Source organism: Watersipora subatra, chromosome 6 (genome assembly GCF_963576615.1).
Source record: "Watersipora subatra chromosome 6, tzWatSuba1.1, whole genome shotgun sequence".
Classification (NCBI taxonomy): Eukaryota; Metazoa; Bryozoa; class Gymnolaemata; order Cheilostomatida; family Watersiporidae; genus Watersipora; species Watersipora subatra.
Genome location: NC_088713.1, coordinates 24767746 through 24789537, shown reverse-complemented (window position 1 = coordinate 24789537; position 21792 = coordinate 24767746). Strand labels below are relative to the sequence as shown.

General features: G+C 34.8%; 1 protein-coding gene across 2 annotated transcripts; it reads right to left on the bottom strand.

The window, feature by feature from the left end:
* Positions 1 to 12088: 12088 nt before the first annotated feature.
* On the bottom strand, positions 12089 to 16887 carry LOC137398627 (uncharacterized). 2 transcript variants are annotated; one of them, XM_068084804.1, is made up of 6 exons: positions 16790 to 16887; positions 15596 to 15742; positions 14737 to 14901; positions 13835 to 13894; positions 13404 to 13567; positions 12089 to 12594 (listed from the first exon to the last, which is right to left on the bottom strand). In XM_068084804.1, exons 2-5 carry the CDS (start codon positions 15671 to 15673, stop codon positions 13448 to 13450), a joined length of 423 nt encoding a protein of 140 aa, XP_067940905.1. In that variant the 5' UTR covers positions 15674 to 15742; positions 16790 to 16887; the 3' UTR covers positions 12089 to 12594; positions 13404 to 13447. The 2 variants fall into 2 exon arrangements, with proteins under 2 accessions (XP_067940905.1, XP_067940906.1); XM_068084805.1 differs by lacking the exon at positions 16790 to 16887 and having other exon boundaries at positions 15596 to 15751.
* Between the last annotated feature and the right edge of the window lie 4905 nt (positions 16888 to 21792).

The window sequence follows — 21792 nt, the reverse complement described above, 5'->3', positions numbered from 1 at the left end:
GATTGCATCTCTGCTCCACCAACTAAGAAAGATGCCTTTGCATGAAACTGTCGCTAGTGGCAGTTGACAACAGGTGCTCCTGTTGTTGTAGGAAAGCATACTCTCTCACAATGACTTTTGGTTCTGCAACAAATCATATATTATTAACAATGTCGTTTGCAAGTTGCGATTAACTGAAATCATTGGGATGTTTGTCACTATGTTTCAATCATGCGTATAATGCAGATTTGGAATTGTGTTCCCATGTGATAAATATTTCAATGAACACTCGCATGCTGTAGATTATCAATAAAAATTGAGCGACAGAAGTGTGGAAAATGTTTATAATTAAATAGTTTATCCAGCAGTTTCCTCCACGTCAGTCGCAGAAACCAATTTCCGCTGTCATGAGCGTGAAACATTTGACAATTATCGGAAGTTACATAACACACCTGACCTGCCGAAATTTTCTGGTTCCATCTTGTGGATGGAGATAAATTCTCTGTTTCAAGAAAAGTAATCTTAAAAACTTCGTAAGAAAAATCTTTCTCTAAAAAAGTTCATTTGGATGCTGGAGTCGAATAGCACAGCAGTGAAAAAATATTTAAGGATAGAAGGCAGTGTAGAAGAATTTGAGAAACAAATGAAGCTGAAATGTCAAACTGGAAGCAGCAGTCAGACCACAACTGGTAGCTGATGTCATGAGCTGGTCAATGCCAAATAACTTTTCTAGTTCTTTTATTATTGTTTCTGTAAAATATTATGAATGTTTCTGTTTATGTCTCATGTTTTGACTATTTCTCACTTTGACTAGTCAAGGTGGCCTCCGGGCTGAAAGATGTGCAAAATTTGATGGATTATTATATACAGTCAAACATGGATAACTCGAACTTCAAGGAACCGAGCAAAAGTGTTCGAATTATCAGAGCATTCAAGTTATCAGAGCACTGTCACAAGTCCATATATTTACTTATTTATTAGTAGATACATGTACATATACAAACTATAATATAAATCAAAAGCACAAATGGCTTGTTTCAAATTAAATGCTTCTAATGTAAAGTTTAAAACGTTTTCATGAAAAAGTATAGAGATTTTTCTATCACTTGTGATTGGTTTGTTGTTTGAGGTGATGTTATTGCCAGGACGTTTTTCAGATTGACATTGGCAAAACTTGATCGTTGTTGAAATGCTCAAAAGAAAAGACATTTTTTTTCTTTTGGGGTTTTACCCACGATCAATTTTGCCGTTTTTTCTTGAAGTTTATGCAGATTACCTTACTTTACCTGGGATTCGTTAAGAGCAACACTCCGAGGCAGTTCAATTAGAAGTTTTACGAGGTTTTACGGTACATTCTATATCACTCACGCTTTTTTAATAGATACTTATTGAATGTACAAACGTATTCTGTGTTTAGGTCAAACGATGAATAGTTTTTTTGTAGCTCAGACAACGTATACGTTCAATTACAACATTTTTAAGACGTTTTAAACATTCAACATTCCGACGTTGATTCAACACGGAATCAACGTCGGAAAACTATTCATCACGGGCTAGCCGAGTCACGCACTCAAGGATTTTCGCCATGCACATACAAAACAACATGCGATTTTTGTTTTGTATGTGCGTGGCGAAAATTCTTGCGCGCGTGACCCGGCTAGCCCGTGCTATTCATCGTATCGCAGTATAAATCAAATTTCACCAAACTTTTAGAAAAGTCGTTGACAAAAATATTTTGCCGATGGTGGTAATAACGACGCTTATGAATAACGAAAAGATGAAGTTTACCTCTATGGCTTTGAATAAAGTGATTTTCTAAAGCGAAAACAACCGTTTCGGTAGCTGTTGGGCAAAAAAACAGTTCGAATTAACAGTGTTGAGTTCGAGTTATCTATAGCAATTTATCATTACGTGGGAACGGACCAAAGAAAATGTTCGAATTAACCATGTGTTCGAGCTATCCGTGGACGAGTTATCCATGTTTGACTGTACCTACAAATTTCCAGATATATGACATACCATTACATAACACAATGGATCAAGGTACGGCCACACAAGTCGATTTCCTCGTTAGTTCTGACTGAAATCACGAAATGAATGCCAAACACAAAAATATTTGACCAAAATTCTCAGAATTGTCACAGCTGTGCATGCACACCGGCATTGTTGACGAACCACTATTAATCGGTTGACCAAATTAGCAGCGGGTGTGAGTTTAGCAGTTTCCAAGATTGGTATAGTCTAAGACACATATTACGACACAATAAAAGTACGAGCGCAATACAACATAGTAAATACGATGCAACTGCTTAGATTGTGTTAATGTTGGTTCTTTATCGTTTGGACACCATGGCTATGAATCGTTACTATTCTAATAATAATTGTTTTACCCGCAAAATTTCCGCTGTGGAAAAAGTTGCCATCTCTAGCGCAATCGAGCCAGTTGCTTCGTAATTACTTTTAATATTGCGTTAGTATCTTTCTTGCGTGTCGCGTTATGCGTCTTGATCTATGTAAATAGCAAAAGGTGCTAGAATTGTGCTCGCTAATAAACTGTTTAGCTAATTAAAAACGTTTAGTCGTCGATTTCGGTGTTATACAGCTCTGACAATTCTGAGAATTTCTGTTGAATTATTTTGTGTTTTCATTCATTTCGTGTTTTCGATTGAAACCAGTGAAAAAATCGGCACATATGATCATACCTGTATAGTTCTTCTATTGCACCTAAACAGCCATATTTTGCTACAAATGTCGCAAAATCAAAAATATGTGCAAAGAGCTTTTACAACATTTTTAAATATATTAAATATACTTTTCTATTTGTTTGATATGAACGAATAACCAATAGTTTTTATATATATCGTATCTTGTGCTGACCTAGCCCACCTGTCAAATATTAAAAGTCAATGTGGCCCCCGGGGAGAAAAGTGCGCCCATCAGTGACCTAGACTCTAAACGCTGCCCTAGATGATCCTATTTTTGAGGCAGAGGCGACTCATTCCTGCTGGTGAAATATATCTACATACATACATACATGTATTTCATAATATTTAATATGATACAAGTAATTTTACAGAAAAAAATGCTTTCAACAGGAACTCGCAACTTTCAAATTGGTTGCCCAGCACACTATTACCTGCACCAACTGACTGCCTTAGCATAACTAGTTATTAATAGAATTAGCAGTGATGAACCCATATGACAGCCACTACTTACATTGCTATCAGGGTGCCAATTTTCTAGTATCAACCGGCCTGGTGGTAAAAGTTTGTTAGTAAAAGGAATTGCCTTCTGTCGCAGGTTTTAAACTGATTTACATAGATGTGCACACTGTAGAAGTCATATTAAACAGCCAACCCTTGGACAGTTTGTTAAAGTAGAAATTGCCTTTTCATTGAGTTAAAAATTTAAATTAAATATAATAATGATAAATAACAAAGAGCTTAAATAACTTAGTACTCGATTAAAATTTTAAATAAACTTTATGGCACATTTGTGATAACACAACTCCGATTGGAATAAGAATAATCACTATAACTTTACACAATTATTGAAATGAAAGAATTAAACGCTTGCTCATAGTCTGGAATCTAAAAACAACACTGGAAACTAATTTGCAATAACAAAATAAACAAGAGCCTCAGCTGCTATAATAACTGCTATGATAGAAATACTCTGTAAGTGACTACTTTTGTTAGACTAAATAATGGGAGATTAACACAAAGTGCAGATTGGAAAAGGATGGTGGTTATTTACAGACATACGATATGTGAGAACTTACATTATCATCATGTGTCTTCAGTTTTCCAAGTGAAAGGGATGACCACTTTAGGCGTTTCATAAGAAATGTCTGAACTACCTTTGTTCTCTAGAGTTGTGTTGTCTGCTAGTCTTCCAAACTCCATTCTCAAAGTTGGTTAGCAACGGTTGCCGTATGGCGCAGGTTGCGCTGCCTGTAAGAACAGAATTTCTAAACTATTATTGTTACAAACAATTATCTATTATTATCAATTATTATCAAAACAATTGTGTAAAATTAACTTCATAAAACAATCAACGAAAATGTTTTTATCATTGCTATACAGTAGATGCTCCTATAACATATACCTCCTATAATTACAATTTCAGATAACGAAAAAAATTTCTGTGAAATCTTTGCTTCTTGCTACACAAAATATTCCATATACTGTAAAGTGTCAAGTCGGGTGAGTCTTCAAAATTGATTTGAATGTTAGTTTATTTTGTCGCACTTGCAAAAGAAAAACCATGTGCGTGTAGCGTTATGTCTTTCCCAACATTCCTGTTCATTGTAAAAAATTGTCTAATGTGTCCACAAAACAGAGAATAGGATAACTGTGCAATTGTTCATAACTACATAAAGGCGATCGATTGGTGCAGGTGTTACAGCGTCAGTCTACCAATCAGAATATCACGAGTTGACGTACCGTCAAAACTTATTTTTTATCCTAACCTTGACCCCTGCATACAAATAGACGACAAACAAGTAGAATAAGTTTTGTTTTACTTTCAACAAACAAAATTTGTTATTAGTTTTACTTTGCAGAATAGACTTTGCTGCTTAGAAAAAATAAGCAAATTGTTGTCAATGAATGTTGAAAATGTGCAGTTTCCATCAACTTGTTGTAAAATTACCCCAATCATGGTCCATAAAACCAGTGAGATTGATCATAAAAAAGAGAAAAGTTGCTGATGCAAACCAATAATACTGCAGTTACGGTACAGCCAACAAATTAAAAGAGTTACGTCAAGCTTCAGATTTTGGCATGGCCAAAGGGGTGAGTTTGGAGAGATCTTGGAACGAATTAGGCGATTAACATGCACGTTACTGTTCCTTATAACATAAACGTTTCTAAAACGATCTATTTACATTGTAGAATCACCTGGTGTACTTTTAAAAAATTCGACAATAAGTGAATGTTTGGCAATGAGCTGGTTGAGTGTAAAGTGAGTGAGTGATATTCAGAATTTTTGTTTTGTTTTCTCAGTTTTTATAAATTGTATCATTACCGAATCATCTCTTATTGTAATCGTAGCAAAACAGACTCAATTTAGCTATTACTTGCTAATTATTTCACATTTACATCTAAACCCTTTTATAGTCGTTTTATTATTTTTAATTTATTAGACCTGCGCGAAACATTTTTCTCATGATATGAAGTTTAAAAGTTAGAATGGCAAATGTTGTTATATGTTAAATAAAAATCAATTTTTTGATCAAAAGAATTTTTTATTATCCGGGCAACGCCGGGTAGTACAGCTAGTCTTTACTAGAATAGGAGTCATGTCCACTTTGGTGCCTGTATGTCCGAAACCAGGCTAAAATGTTACTGAAAAGAAATGCTTTCAGCAGGATTTAAACTCACAACTTTCGGCTTAACTGCCCAACACACTATTACCTGCACTAATTGACTGCCTTAGTATAACTAGTTATTAATAAAATTAGCTTTGATATGACAACATAGCCCATATGATAGCCCATATGACAACCACTAGTAACATTCTTATGATGGTTTACTATTCTAGTACCAACAGACTTGATGGTAAAAGTTGATTAGTAAAAGGAGTTGCCTTCTAGTGCAGATTTTAAAATGATTTGCATAAATGTGCACACTGTAGAAGTCACAATAAACAGCCAGACCCTTCAGCAGTTTGTTCAAGTAATGTAGAAATTGCTTTTTCATTGAACGGAAAATTTAAATCAAATACAGTGACACTCGGATAACTCAAACTTCAAGGGACCGAGCGAAAGTGTTTGAATTATCAGAGCGTTCAAGTTATCAGAGCACTGTCACAAGTCCATGTATTTACTTATTTATTAGTAGATACATGTACATATACAATCTATAATATAAATCAAAAGCACAAATGGCTTGTTTTAAATTAAATGCTTCTAATGTAAAGTTTAAAACGTTTTTATCAAAAAGTATAGAGATTTTTCTATCACTTGAGATTGGTTTGTTGTTTGAGGTGATGTTATTGCCAGGAAGTTTTTTAGATTGACATTGGCAAAACTTAGTCGTTGTTGAAATGCTCAAAAGAAAAGACATCAGTACATTTACAAACTATAATGTAAAGCAAAAGAACAAATGGCTTGTTTCAAATTAAATGCTTCTAATGTAAAGTTTAAAAAGTTTTTATCAAAAAGTATGGAGATTTTTCTATCACTTGAGATTGGTTCGTTGTTTGAGGTGATGTTATTGCCAGGACGTTTTTTAGATAGACATTGGCAAAACTTGATCGTTGTTGAAATGCTCAAAAGAAAAGAGATATTTTTCTTTTGAGCGTTTTACCCACAATCAATTTTGCCGATTTTTCTTGAAGTTTATGCAAAGATTACCTCACTTTACCTCGCTTCCAAAGGGCGATCGCTACGCGGATGTTTGGTATAAATCAAATTTCACCAAACCTCTAGAAAAGTCGTTGACAAAAATATTTTGCTGATGGTGGTAATAACGACGCTTATGAATTACGAAAAGTTGAGGTTTACCTCTATGGCTTGGAATAAAGTTATTTTCTAAAGCGATAGCAACAGTTTCGGTAGCGGTTGGGCAAAAAACAGTTCGAATTAACAGTGTTGATTTCGAGTTATATAGAGCCATTTATCATTACGTGGGAACGGACCAAGCGAATCCATTCGAGTTAACCATGTGTTCGATATATCCGAGGGCGAGTTATCCATGTTTCACTGTATATATATCATATACAGTAGACACCCGTATAATATATATATATATCATATACAGTAGACACTCCTATAATTTATATATCATATACAGGTGACACTCCTATAATGTATATATCATTTACAGTAGACACACCTATAACGTAAATTCCAGATAACGTAGAAATTTCATTTAGTTTCCACTTCATACTATTTAAAAATGTTCGTATAACGTAAAGTGTCAAGTCGGTCGAGTTTTCATATTCAATTAGAATGTTAGTTTATCTCACCGCACTTGCGGAGGAAAAAACAACATGCATATAGCGTAATATTGTTATATATGTGCGTGTAGCGTGATATTTATTATATATATATACAGTGAAACTCGGATAACTCAACCTTCAAGGGACCGAGCAAAAGTGTTCGAATTATCAGAGTGTTCAAGTTATCAGAGCACTGTCACAAGTCCATGTATTCACTTATTTATTAGTAGATACATGAACATATACAAACTATAATATAAATCAAAAGCACAAATGGCTTGTTTCAAATTAAATGCTTCTAATGTAAAGATTAAAACGTTTTTATCAAAAAGTATAGAGATTTTTCTATCACTTGAGATTGGTTTGTTGTTTGAGGTGATGTTATTGCCAGGACGTTTTTTAGATTGACATTGGCAAAACTTGATCGTTGCTGAAATGCTCAAAGAAAAGACATCTTTTTCTTTTGAGCATTTTACCCACGATCAATTTTGCCGATATTTCTTGAAGTTTATGGAAAGATTACCTTACTTTACCTGGGATTCGTTAAGAGCAACACTCCGAGGCAGTTCAATTAAAAGTTTTACCAGGTTTAACAGTACATTGTATATCACTCACGCTTTTTGAATGGATACTTATTGAATGTACACACGTATTCTGTGTTTAGGTCAAACGATGAATAGTTTTTTTAGCTAAGAAAACGTATACGTTTAATAAAAACAAATTTTAAGACGTTTTAAACATTCAACATTCCGACGTTGATTCAACACGGAATCAACTTCGGAAAAATATTCGTCACGGGCTAGCCGGGTCACGCACTCAAGGATTTTCGCCACGCACATACAAAACAACATGCGATTTTTGTTTTGTATGTGCGTGGCGAAAATCCTTGCGCCCGTGGCCGGGCCAGTCCGCGCTATTCATCGTATAGCAGTATAAATCAAATTTCACTAAACCTTTAGAACAGTCGTTGACAAAAATATTTTGCCGATGGAGGTAATAACGACGCTTATGAATTACGAAAAGTTGAGGTTTACCTCTATGGCTTGGAATAAAGTGATTTTCTAAAGCGATAGCAACCGTTTCGGTAGCCGTTGGGCAAAAAACAGTTCGTTATAACAGTGTTGAATTCGAGTTATATAGAGCCATTTATCATTGCGTGGGAACGGACCAAGCAAATCCAGTCGAGTTAACCATGTGTTCGCTATATCCGAGGGCGAGTTATCCATGTTTCACTGTATATCTTTCGCGACATACTAATTTGTTGGGATAGATCGTCAAATGTGTCGATAAAACCGAGAATAGGTTACCTGAGCAAATTGCTCATAAACACTTGAAGGCAGTTGATTGGTGCAGGTGTTAAAGCGACGGTTTACTAATCTGAATGTCAAGAGTTGAAGTATCGTCGAAAGTTATCTTTTATTATAACCTTGACCCCTCTATGCAAGGGTCTAGTTTATAATAAACATCAAGATTTTGTTGATTTGCCTTATTGTAGAACCAATAACAAAATGTGTCATTAGTTTTACTTTGCATAATAGATCATACTGATTGGAACAAATAAGCAAAATGTTGTAAATCAATGCAGAAAATGTGTAGTTCTCATCACCTCGTTGTAAAATTACTACAATTATGGTCCATATAACCAGTGATATTGATCATAAAAGGGAGAAAAATTGTTGATGCAAACCGCTTATATGGCAGTTACTATACAGCCCACAAAATAAAAAAGTTGAGTTAAGTTTTTCCTTTTCGCATGGCTAAAGAGGTGAGTTTGGAAAGATCTTGGACCGAATCAGGCAATTAACATGTACTTCACTGTTCTTATAGGAACGAAAGAACTTTCTGTTGTAGGAACGCTTAAGGTACTTAAAAAAAAAAGAAAAGTAAAGATTTGGCAATGCCAATGTTGAGCGTAGAGTGAGTGAAACATGGCATAACTTGCTCTAACTAGCAAGGAGATGGAATATACTATAAACCAAGTAAATCAGTAAATTCTAAAGTTCTACCGCCTGTTCATAACACCAGTGGACTTTATCATGCCAATATTGGTTATTTCGATGCAATATTTAATTTTTGCTATGCAAATGAATAGATCAGCTTAAAAAACTTTTTCAACATCTTCAAAATAGTGCTGTAATTATAAGAGTTAATAATAAAAACTGACAGCACTTGATGAAATAGGGAATTGAAGAGATCAAGTACGCACATATAAAACATGACAGATCAACCATAATAAGCTAATGACAGACAACGAATGAGGATAGCTTGGTCATGAAATAGTTAAAGTGAAGATAAATTTAGGAGTTATCTAACCTTTTTTATGAAGCTTCTAACCAAACAAAATATACACAGATTTACTATTCACACAATGGTTCCATCATGACATCTAAATAACACAAAATAATCCACAGCTTACCAATAGCTGGTCAGCTAGTGAGTAGCAGAGACCCAGACCTGACAATCAAAGGCTCTTAGAAGAATAGAACAGGAGTGGAGACACGTACAGTGTAGATGGTACTAGAGAGGAATAGAAGACAATATACAGCTCAACAGGAAGAACATCTCTGGAGATGGAAGATGTACAAGTGCTTGAACTGTCAACAGGATCATATAACTATGAGAGGATTGATTGATAACTATGGAGATATACAGCATTCTCTAATCACTATTTAGACTGTCATGTTTGTAAGCGATGAGATAGTAATATTTATATATATATGAATCTCAAAAGTTTGTCATCTGTTCGGATGTTTGCCTGTCCAGCTATAGCTATTAAAACTTAGAATGAAGAATCCGTATCGCAGATGATTTGATATCGTAACCTCCCATTTCCCAGATGATATGCTAAACAATTGAATTACATAGCAGCATCTAGAAAAACAATAGAAGACGAGGAATATTGGAAAACTAATAATACTAGTATCATAGGTTGAAAGCGGCATTAAGATGATTTGAGATGAAGGACAACTAAAGATTACCCATAGGATAAGGTACGCCCAACAGCCATATATCTGTGAGATCTGATGATTCGTTGTATTTAAGCTCTAAAGAGCTGAGAGAATAGACAGCTTGCACTGATGGAAATCCTCCCCTCTCATGGCATCGCAAATATTCAGCTGCAATGAACATATCGTGTATGATATTAGCAAATAGAGGTTTTGCTTAACCTTTTAAATAAGTAAAGTAGAATCATAAGTTAAAGGTTAACATGATGCTTAGAACCAGATATACAAAAACCTTATCTTCAAAATAACAAAACAATAACCAGAAACAAGCATCATAAAAATAAAAAGTGAGTACACTTATATATAAAGGTTGGTAATTATCCTGCAAAATGATTATACAGCGTGGCATATTTATTTGTCCCATGACCAACTGCGCATGAAATTCACATTGAATTTTATAATTCGCCAAACATGCTTAAGCATTTGGCCAACAATTCACGAAACATGTACCCTTAAAACCTCTAACCAATTGCTAGTCACTTAAAAAAAACTTTGAATAAAAGTAATGGTTTTATAGGTAAACTAGCACCAAAATAAATTTTGAAAGCAAACGAAAGATATAAGTTTTGCACAAAAATTCCACGCAATGCAAATTTCGTACGACTCCTGAAAAAATATTGATGCGGACCCTACAATCGTATCCAATTACACAGCAAATATAATAAATAGTTAAACAAAACATGCATACGCATTTGGATAACAATTTACGAAGCATGTACCCAGTAAATGTCTAATCAATTGTAAATGAACCACGATAAAATACAACAGCGTATACCCAAGAAGAAAAGGTTAGGAAGTCTATGAGAATAGACCGACTTACTTTTTTATCCGTTACTCTTTCCAAATCACGATTGGCATTCAATGTTATTAACGCAAACTAGCTTATTTCTTTACAAAATTTGCATGTATTAATTTGTGAGGTTCACAGCGAATTCCAAGAAAGAGAGCAGCGCTTTTTGTAAGCAGATGACCGGCCAACGGATGTCCACGGGTTTGAAAAAGGTACCTCCTAGTAACGGTCAGGTATAATTGCAGTGGCTCAAAACCTGGTCAGTTTCTGGGTCGTTTTGTAGAGGTGGAGCTTAATCCGGAAATACAAATGTTTTGTCGGCACTAAGCGACGAGGTTTTAAGCAAGTGCCAATGTTTAGTCGGTTAGAAATTGAGTCTGTAATCTTTTTATTTTTGTAACAAAATAAAGCATAAACATCGTTTTAGACAAATCTTTAATCAAAAATATGAGATCTTTCATCAAACTAGCATAACGTATTCACATAGTTGTTTATCGTAGTTTTGTCGTGTTAAGACGAAATAGTAACATGCTCACGAAACGGAAAAATCTTCTCAAAAATACATCATTAATTATTCTGTATTCGTTTATACAGTGTGTATGAAAAATATCTTACATACGTTGTAATATGATTGCACTTACATGTATGTAACGCAGTATTACATAAGTTATTGAATATTTGTGAATATGTTCTAACCAAATAAAATGCACATTGAAACAATTGTCTACTTTGCTACCATTCTGAGAGCTAAAGAAGATTCTATTTCATTTTAGTGTAACTATTTATGTTAGTGTATTGTAAGACAAAGATTGTAAAAAGGCAACAGAAGACATTAGTCTATCTTATCTTTACTGCAAACACCGACTTCTCCAACAACTAACTTTATTTAGATTTTGAACATGACCGCACTCTGTAGGTATTCATTTGTCAATTTGCTTATATATTTATTATTTATGTACAGCATTGTGTGACCACAAAGATTTTCTCGATTTGTTGGGCAAAAAATATTTTCTTACTGTTGGCATGATGATGTATTTTCTTGCTCCAATATAAATAATGCATGTGGCAATTGTTGTGCATCATTGTTAGCAGCTTTCTCGTTACCTCCACAAGCACAATGTAGCCAATTCTGGAAAATCAGAGGGCAGCACACACAAAACCTTAAGCATGATGTATGTCTATCGGCATTGCTGACGTTGTACAACATGTACATTGTTTGAAAAGTCGATGCGCAATGAAAAAATGTCTGGTGATGGACCACTGGAACAATGATGGGAAGTAGGTTGTTTCAGTTATCGGACGAATCTATCATGATAAATTGTAAAGTTTAATAATTTTACTTTATTTGATATAAAAAGAAAATGTTGCACATAACCTAATTACTACCACATCAGCACCAAAGCCATAAAAGGCCTTTAACAAGCACAAATGAGAACAGAATAACACAGTACAAAAGGGCTACATATACTACATGTAGATATGTGAAAATAAGTGAATATAAGTCTGGGTTATTTAAAAAAAAATCAATGTCGAAAATCCTGAATGTTTTATGTATGCAGGTATGTTTTAATTTGATCAATATATTCACTCAAAATTGAGCACAGTACAAGCTGAAACAGTTCGTGTTTTTGCATATAAAAGTATTCCTATCTAGAACAAGTTTGTTCTCTATGGCTGCAGATGAATTGGCAATGAGGTGGAGGGGACGCCAGATCCCCTCTGGCGTGCCCTCCCTTCATTGCCAGTTCACCCACAGCTATAGGGAACAAACTTGTTCTATGCCTATCTAGATATTGCATGTATTAGAAAGCCTCAGGAAGTATTTATGCTCTGTCATTTCTTACTCCCTGCAAACTCCTCTTGGAGATCCTTGATCTAAAATAAAAACAATCATAGCATGTGTATTTACATCTCCTTGAACTTGTAAAGTACTGTGAATGCAGTATTCAAGTGGTATTATTTGCGATGATTTTTGACTTTGACAGGAATATTATTTGTTAATTTAATGAAGTAGATTGGAAAGTTACATTGGACATTGTGATTAGCTGGAAGTTAATTTGGCGATCTCAAAGAACCGGGCAAATCTGCTTTTGCTAGTTCCTGACTTTATTACTGTTTTTACAGTAGTTTTATTTCACAATTAGTTCCTGGCTTCATATATCTTCTCCGATCCTACATTGCTCAACCGACTTAGCCCATAGAGTTAACTTGTAGAAAACAACAGCGACATTAGTCCAAGTACTCAGTCTAAGAATCGGATGGTGTCGTGGCACCTTGTTATCAACTTCTCAAAGAGTTGATAACAACTTTAGAGATGCTCCCAAATCCTGATTAGAGATTTGCAAATCACATTAAATCACCAATCATGAGATTGGCATCAAAGCACCATAAAAATGGATTACCCAGCTTGTAAATTAAATCAAAACCATCAATTACATAGTGGATGATGGTTTTAATTTCATTTTATTTGAAAGCTGAGCAGTCACCCTTCTAAGTGATTTGATTTGGAGCAAAACGCATGCCAGCGATTTGATATGCTTTACAAATCTGGAATCAAAGATTTGGGAACATCGCTGCACAACTCTCTCCAATTCAGACACTGAGCACTTACACTAAAGTGACACGAAAGCATCATGCAACAGGGTTCTAATTTTAAAACTGAGTTGCTGAATATTACCACTCACCGGACTGTTAGGTATGAAAGTAACATCAGGTGTCTGAGTTACAGCTATAATGCTGTCGTTTGTGGCGTTTTGTAGATGCTCCCCACATCTATGGAAGCTCGCATAGCCTCTGCTCTTACTCCTACCCGTCCTGAGCAAGCACTGCGTTTCCTCCTTATCTTGAGCTATAAATCAGAATGCTCGAGGCATTGAACGTTTGGCTGGGTGTGAACAGGCAACTTAACAAATATTGCAGTTGGCAGCAAATAATTTGTTTCTAAAACCTAATCCTGCCTACACAAGGGGTTCTTCTGCATTATCTTACTTACTAGCTACTAATCTAGGGCTATAAATGGCTTGAAGATCCGCCTACCAATGAAATTCCACATTTAACCATAATTAATATTGCACGATTTGCCTAAAATTTTATTGCTGGTTATGTGAGTGAGTACCTCCGTGTTACTATCAGATGTATTGTCTTGAGGACGCGGTCTCTTTGTTGGATTCTGTGACTAAAAATGTAAACAATACGTAAATTATGTATATCGACACCATGTGACAACATATATGAATTTATGCACATGCATAGCATATTTATATTTCTGGGCACAATCTAACTAAATTCAAATTGGCAAAAGAGTCCAAACAAAGGCCTTGTTGCCAGAGCTCCAAAATAGGCATTCATTTTATCTTGCTTTTAATGATTGTTTTTGCAAATTTTAGGTGTGAAATATTAAATGTAAAATAAAATATTACGTCCAAGTTTAACCAAAGGTATGAACTGCGATATAATACTATCTGGCGCATGTGTGAGGCCTCGGGATGAGAAATTCTCAAGAAAAATGAGACAGATTGCCGTAAACTTCACTGGCTATTGGGTCAAGGATATGGTATCTGAGCATTCCAATCAAGTCCTTGTTTCTTTGCAATTCTACCAAATTTCTATGAGAGTGTAGATGAATTAAAATAAGAGAAAATGTTTTTGAACTTTGATGTACTGTGAGACCGAAAGCAAAGTATCGAATACAGCTTAGACATGTCGCAACCCTCACAGTAGTGTAGACTTAGATTTACTACATTCTCTGATTTCAGGCTTACAAGAATATAAATGTGCACGCGTGCTTTTGTTACAAGATAGCTATTTCAGAAATGAGACAAATTAAAATCCATAAAAGTAATAAATATTATTTATCATCTCTATGTAAAATCCACACTATACTATCTGTGCATTTGCAAAGACATGGAAGGATAGCCCTGTCTAAATATATTGGACATACAATGACCGAGTTTTGCTGTCCAAAAATATCCCTTATAATAGGCTGAGTAAAATATTCTTGGTGTACCGGTAACTTACCCTCCGCTGTTCTTTGTACTTTTCCTTCTGGGTCTGCTGTCTTTCAGGGCCGTACATGCAACCATACTCTTTTTCTTCGCCATACTCTTTTTCTTCGCCATACATACATAAACAGCCTTGACTGTCATGAATGACGGTCTTACCTCTCCAAATACCTTCACCTTGCTAAATTAGAGCAGATAAAATTTTAAAATTAAGAAACATGGTACAGATTTTTTAGATTCATTGGCTGAAGACGTTGTAGGTTTTTAGCCTTACTTGATTGCTAACATTCAATTGAGAACTAACTGCTGCATGTATATGATGCTTGATACATTTATTGCTTGCTTAATTGTAGTTATTAATATATACAATGATTTTTAATGTCATTTCAATTGCATGCCAATGCTTGTACATTGAAACCCATGTATATCTTCGAATCAAGGCTGCACTATAACCTTGATTGTAATCCACTGCATGTCTGTATATACACGAATATCCATTTCGTTAAATTAAGCTTAAGAGTTGAGTGTCTATAGAGAGTAATCCTTTATTGTTGAGAGGTAGGTGGTGTGTATCCAGTGTGAGTTGCTAGTGAACTGATGAAAATTGTGTCAACTCTGCTTCAAGTAGGGCCTGTGACGTCATAGATCACATGATACAAAAACAAACCAAAAAGGGCTTCATAAAACTGCAGAATAAAAACATATAAGCTACTATTGACATGTACTTCTATTGCACAACAACCAAGCATAGGCCTACATTTTACAATCAAGGTTACACTTCACAATCAAGGTTACACTAAAATATCCGAGGTATAAACTGTTCATTTTCAACACAACATCACAAATTAGGCAGTAGAGAAAAAGTGCGAGATTACCTTCAAAAAGTCTTTCATGCTTGTTGAATATGCCGTCCTTATGGTATGTGTAAAACTTGTTGCCATATTCGATTTCATGGGCTTTGATGGCTTGCTCAGCCTCGTCTAACGATGAGGCAAGAACAAGTGGCATAATGCTTGAATGCACTGCAATTAAAAAATATATTTGGTAGGCCCTCAGGCTCTTTGTAGAAATTGACTGTCGTCAGCAATCATGTCATTCAGCTATCAAGGCTTCGATAATCTACCGACACGATTACCGACTACAGGCACGGGAGGCCTGTAGGTAGGCCTATATAGAAGATGAAATGATGAATACAAGAAGTCAGTTATGAATACATGATGACCCACTGAGGTCTTCTTTTAGGGTTGAAGCAATATGAATATGTAGCGCATTTCAATTAATTTTTTTAAGACAAATTGCAAGCAGTGACAGACTCTGACTACTGAGGACTACTGATCACAGGCAGGCTGTTTAGTCCAAAAATATAACTGCCCTGCATTGCAGAAGACTACAAAAATTTGCTTTACCTTGCCTCCTCTCCTACATTTCTTGTGAACCAAACAGATGAGATACAGCCTAGGCCTGGCAGTGCTACTTACAACGCACCATTGTAGAAACAAGTTCAAATAAAATTTGAGATACACAATTAAATGGTTGTTCCTTAGGTAACTACATACTGTCGTTGTTTCAAAAGGTCCTACAGTTGAGACTTAGGAGTAATACAAAGTTAGTTGTTAAAGTGTGTGCTTGCAGCAAATACAGTAAAGATAAGAAACTGTTGTCTTCTGTTGCCTTCATTTTTACAATCAATGCCTAACGAGATGCTAATATTAATATTTACAGTGAAATTAAATAGAATCATTTTAGGCTCTCAGAATGGTAACGAAGTGGACAATCGTTTTAATGTGTATTTTATTTGTTCGGAACATAATCGTAACTTTTCAATATTTCATGTAATACCGCTTTACAAAAATGTATTTATATTAAAAAAACAACTATTTTTTCAAATATAAACGAATACAGAATAATTAATGGTGCATTTTTGAGAAAAAATTTCCCGTTTCGTGAGCATGTCACCATTTATCTTTAACAAGAAAAAACTACGATAAACAGCTATGTAAATACTTTATATTAATTAGCTAAAATAACTCATATTTGTAATTAAAAGTTTGCTTGAAAAATATGCTTACGTGATATTTTGTTAAACAAAAAGATAACTACATGTACTCGATTTCTCAACAACTAAACGTTTGCAGTGGCTGAAAACGACTAACTGTGGCTCAGTACGACTAACTTTAAAGCTTTTGTATTTCCGGATTAAGCTCCACCCCTACGAAACGACCCAGAAACTGACCAGGTTTTGAGCCACTGCAATTATACCTGACCCCTAGTAACAGATTGCTCGAACAGTCGTTTTGCGGTCGTTTACATAACGCAAGAATACAGCTCGCCGTCAAACGTAGTCCTGGTTTCCTAAAACACAAATTATGATCAGACGTCTAACAGGATTAGTTTTTGTTGACGTTTCGTTAGACTAATCAGTATCTCAACAATGAACTTCTTGCACATGCGCAGCAATTTCGTTTAAAGGATTGTCGTAAACGGTATCGAACGCTGTAGGACTTCCGCCTTGTTGCTGGGAAACGCTTGTCCGTAGCATTATTGTTGTAGAAACGTTTACGGAACGTTAGAATTCCTTCGGATTGAAAGCTCTAGCAGTAAGTATAAGCCTTCACCGATGTGTTCAGAACATTTCAACCAATTTACGGTTACAGAATGCAATAAGCTGTACAGGTGTTGACCTTAAATAAGTTTTAGCACTATGTAATCGATATAGTCATCCGCGTGTAATCACCTGATTCGTCTCCGATGTTTGTGGTGGATCTCTAGTAGGGCGATTGACTTTTTTCTATGATTGATTCCTTCACTTTTCAGAATTTTCAATCGGTTTTTGTTAGGATTTTAGTCATTGTATACTATGTTGACTTGGGTGTTTTGTTGTTTGTACATATTGTATGCTTATTTTGTGGTCTGGCTTCCCTCGCCGATTGTCTCGCGTTATGGAGACATTTTCATACCAAAATATTACCGAAAATTATTAAAATTTGGCCAAATACATATATTGCTTTTGTTTGCTAACTATGCTGAAAGCATTGCTGGCTCAAAAGCTTGTATTTTATTATAAAAAACTAAACGTTTTGCAGCAGCCTTGTTATTTAATGTGATAAGATAAGCCGACAACAAACTATTTCACACTGGGGAACAAAACTTGGTTTTACTGACAAACTACTCATCCTGTGTTAGGCGTGTATTCAAGTACTATCTAGAAAAGTGTGAAAAAGAAATTTTGAATTTGTTCATCAACATCATTCTAGAGACATGAGTGCAGCTTTTTATAGAACATTCTAGATGGCACAAGTTTTTTTTAAGAAATTGGTACTTTTTGTGCAATTAATTTCATTCTGTCATGTCAAGATCTGCCAATCACCACTTTGGTAAACCAATCACCAACCTTTTAATTGTAGGCTGATTAGTCATGACAAGCTCAGTTTGTACTACTAGGAGTTATCCTATTTTTACTGTGAATCAATATGATTTTGAGCATTTCTGAGGTTATAATGTGCCTTTTTAATGAATTACATGTAGCAAATACCACTAAAGATTCATCTCACATTCAGATGTTATTTTGTCCACAGGATTTCTATTGGTAATTTATACATCTTTGTTCCACCATAGAAGTTACCTTTTATGGTCACGAAGACAAGATTACCTCGCTAGTCTCCAAAACCGTGTTTTTAGCTATAAAATATCCAGGGTTATACCAAAAATGAAATATTTTTGTTATAAGTACAAATAGTATGAAAACGCTATCAGTTAATCATTACAAAACTGGTAGGAACTGTTTCAACTTCTGCTCCCTTCTGCGGAAAATGGGATGGTTTTCTATAACGATAAGGAAGAGTTTTCTAATACATTTCTGGGGAATGGCATTGATGTGCACTAGTTTTTTTGTTAGGTCCAACACTTATTTGTGTTAATAGCATTTTTATAATGTAACACTTAAAATTTTATTCTAAGGATTAAAAATTTGCATCTTTTGAGCTTTTAAATTATCTTGTATTGTTGTTATTTTTTTGAAGCAATGGCTTGTGCAGCAGAGGACATCGAATGCGAGTTTTGTGGTTTAAAAAATGATAAAATAGTTGATCCGAAGAAGCTGCCATGTGGGCACATAAACTGCATGCCATGCCTTACATCACACTACAAAGAGAATGAGATTTTCTGGTGTGGTTTGCAAAGTTGTGGGTAAGTAATGTTCAACAATACCGCCATGTTAACATTTAAAATATTTAACATGTAAGAGTAAACAGGAAGAAAATATACATTCATCTATTGACCTTGTAAATGCTTTAAATGGTTATTGTTGTTGAAGTTTTTCATCCAATCATTTTACTCTTCAGGGATAACAACTAGTAGGACAGGTTGTTAGTTACTTTACATGTTTTAGTAAGTTAGCATTTGCTTGATTTGAATAGACCCAAAAAGCTGACAATACATACAAACGCGATGTGTTGAATATTGATCAAACGCAAGCTGAAGATAGCTATCATGCCTTTCATTTCTACATATTTTTATTGAACGAATGAGAAAGTATTTACAAAAATTTGATCGGTCGAAATTAGTTTGTTTTTTCATAATTCTTATAGACAGACTACAACTTCCATTGTAACTTTAATCTGAAGTTAACTTATTGGAGATTCATTTTTATTTTTGTTTGGCAGTTGTTTTATTATGCCAACTTTCAGTCAACCTCAATATTATGTACACACAAGTTATGAGATGACTAAAATGTTGGTCAACATGGAGCTTGAGTACCTGACAATCAGATTATCAGACTGAGACTCTAACCAACTGAGCTAATCAGCTGCCTACCAAATCTTTAAATAATTGTACCAATCAGGGAATAAATATTGCTTTGTGACATTAATAGCAGCCAACAGATGGATGAAAGATGGTTAATAATATTATAGATAATTGATATTATTTCATTAGCAAATTGATCTAAATTGATAAGAATTGAGCTGCCAATTATAGTTTTATTATGATAGCATATCTATTGGAGCAAGTACCTAATAAACTTATAGGATAACACAATATATTGTTGTAACAGTATTTATAATGTTATTTTATTACATTATTTTTGGAAAGTATTTTTTTACCATTTCTGATTTTTAGCAAAGTGTATAAAATGTCCCCTGAAATGCTACCAGATTTTGATAATGCACAATTATGTGACACTTGTGTCAAGAAGGGTCCAAACAAGCATCAGGCTGTGTCATATTGCACAGATTGCTCCAGAAAGTTTTGCATGAAGCACCTTGAGGTATGTAAGAGATACACACGTAGTAAATTAAGGTCTCTGCCATTACAATTCTTAGCTTTACAATAATAAAAAAATTGTAAATTTGGCTTGTAAAAATTATATAATAAAATATTATTGTTGAAGGCAATGCAAACATGATTTGCAGAAAATGTTGAATACATTATAGCCCTGTTATCGTTTGTGCTGAAATCTTCACGAATAGAAGGATTTATGAAGACAATCAGAGCTCTAATGACAAGTACTTTTGAATAGCTCGACTCAATTTCAATGGACTGAATATTAAATTCAAAAGATTTTATGCTCCACCTTACTAGGTGAAAACAGCTGAGTCCACAAACCGCCAACCAGGTGCAGGAATGGTTTATCAACTCTTTGCCAGAATCGGTGGGTTAATCGATTTCAACGAACTTGACGTTGTTTTGCGTTCACTACCTTGGTCAACTCATAAAACCATTTGTTTTGTACTTGAATTAACTAATCGAATGGGACCAGTAAAATTTTTTACAAATTGATTCTAATAATGACTAAATAACGTAGACTAAACATGACTTTTTGGGATGCAGTTGGTTTTGCCATATATTCGAACATGTTATTTCTAAAGATGGCGGCGTGTCTATTTTATTTAATAGCTAGTTTCCGGTGTGCATGTAGCAACTGAAAACTCAGCCGATACAAAGGCTGTGATGAAATAAGCTAACTCGGTGACCTAATTACCGTAGACCAGTAGAATTGGTAGTAGGTACTCAAACTTTTACAGTATTTAGAGAAAGTTAATATGACAAGTTTTCATTTTCCCTTATTTGAGGTATTTGAAACATTCATAATAATGTATCTGTAGCTGGATTTAAAATTTTATTCTAGCCAACATGAGTAAATACAAAATATAATATATGCCAATAGAGCCGCGTAGGACTAGACTTTTGTTGCAATAGCTGATGTAAATACGAGATACAGTGAAACTCGGATAAATCGCCCTCGGATGTATCGAACACATGGTTAACTCGAATGGATTTGCTTGGTCCGTTCCCACGCAATGATAAATGGCTTTTGATAACTCGACCGAAACTCCGTTAACTCGAACAGTTTTTTCCAAACGGCTATCGAGACGGTTGTTACTATCGCTTTAGAATATCACTTTACTCCTAGCCATAGAGATAAACATCGACTTTTAGTAGTTCTTAGGCCTCGTTACTACCAACATCGGCAAATGTTTTCATTAACGACTTTTCTAAAGGTTTGCAAAAATCAAATTTTACCAAACATCCGCTTAGCGATAAGCCCTCCGAAAGCAAGAAAAGCGAGGTAAAATTTGAATAACTTTAAAGTAATATCGGCAAAATTGATAATGGGTTTTTAATAGTAAGGCAATTTTGTAATAACTGACTTACTGCAAAATAGATCTTGGTTAAAACGCTCGGTAGAAAAATACGTATGTATTTTTTCTGAGCGTTTTAACCGCGATCAAATTTTGCCAATTTTAATCTGAGAACGTCCTGGCAGTCACATCACCTAAAACAACAAACAAATCTCAAGTGATAGAAAAATATCTATACTTTCTGATTAAAAATATTTAAAACTTCACACGAGAGACCCTTTAACTTGCAACAAGCAATCTATGCTTTTGATTGATATATAGTTTGTATATGTACATGTATCTACTGATAAATACGTGCACTTATGACTGTCCTGATAACTTGAACGCTCTAATAACTCGAACACTTTTGCTCGGTCCCTTGAAGTTTGAGTTATCCGTGTTTCACAATATATAAACAGGTTGTATCAAGCGTTTTATCATTTTGGACAAGTCTG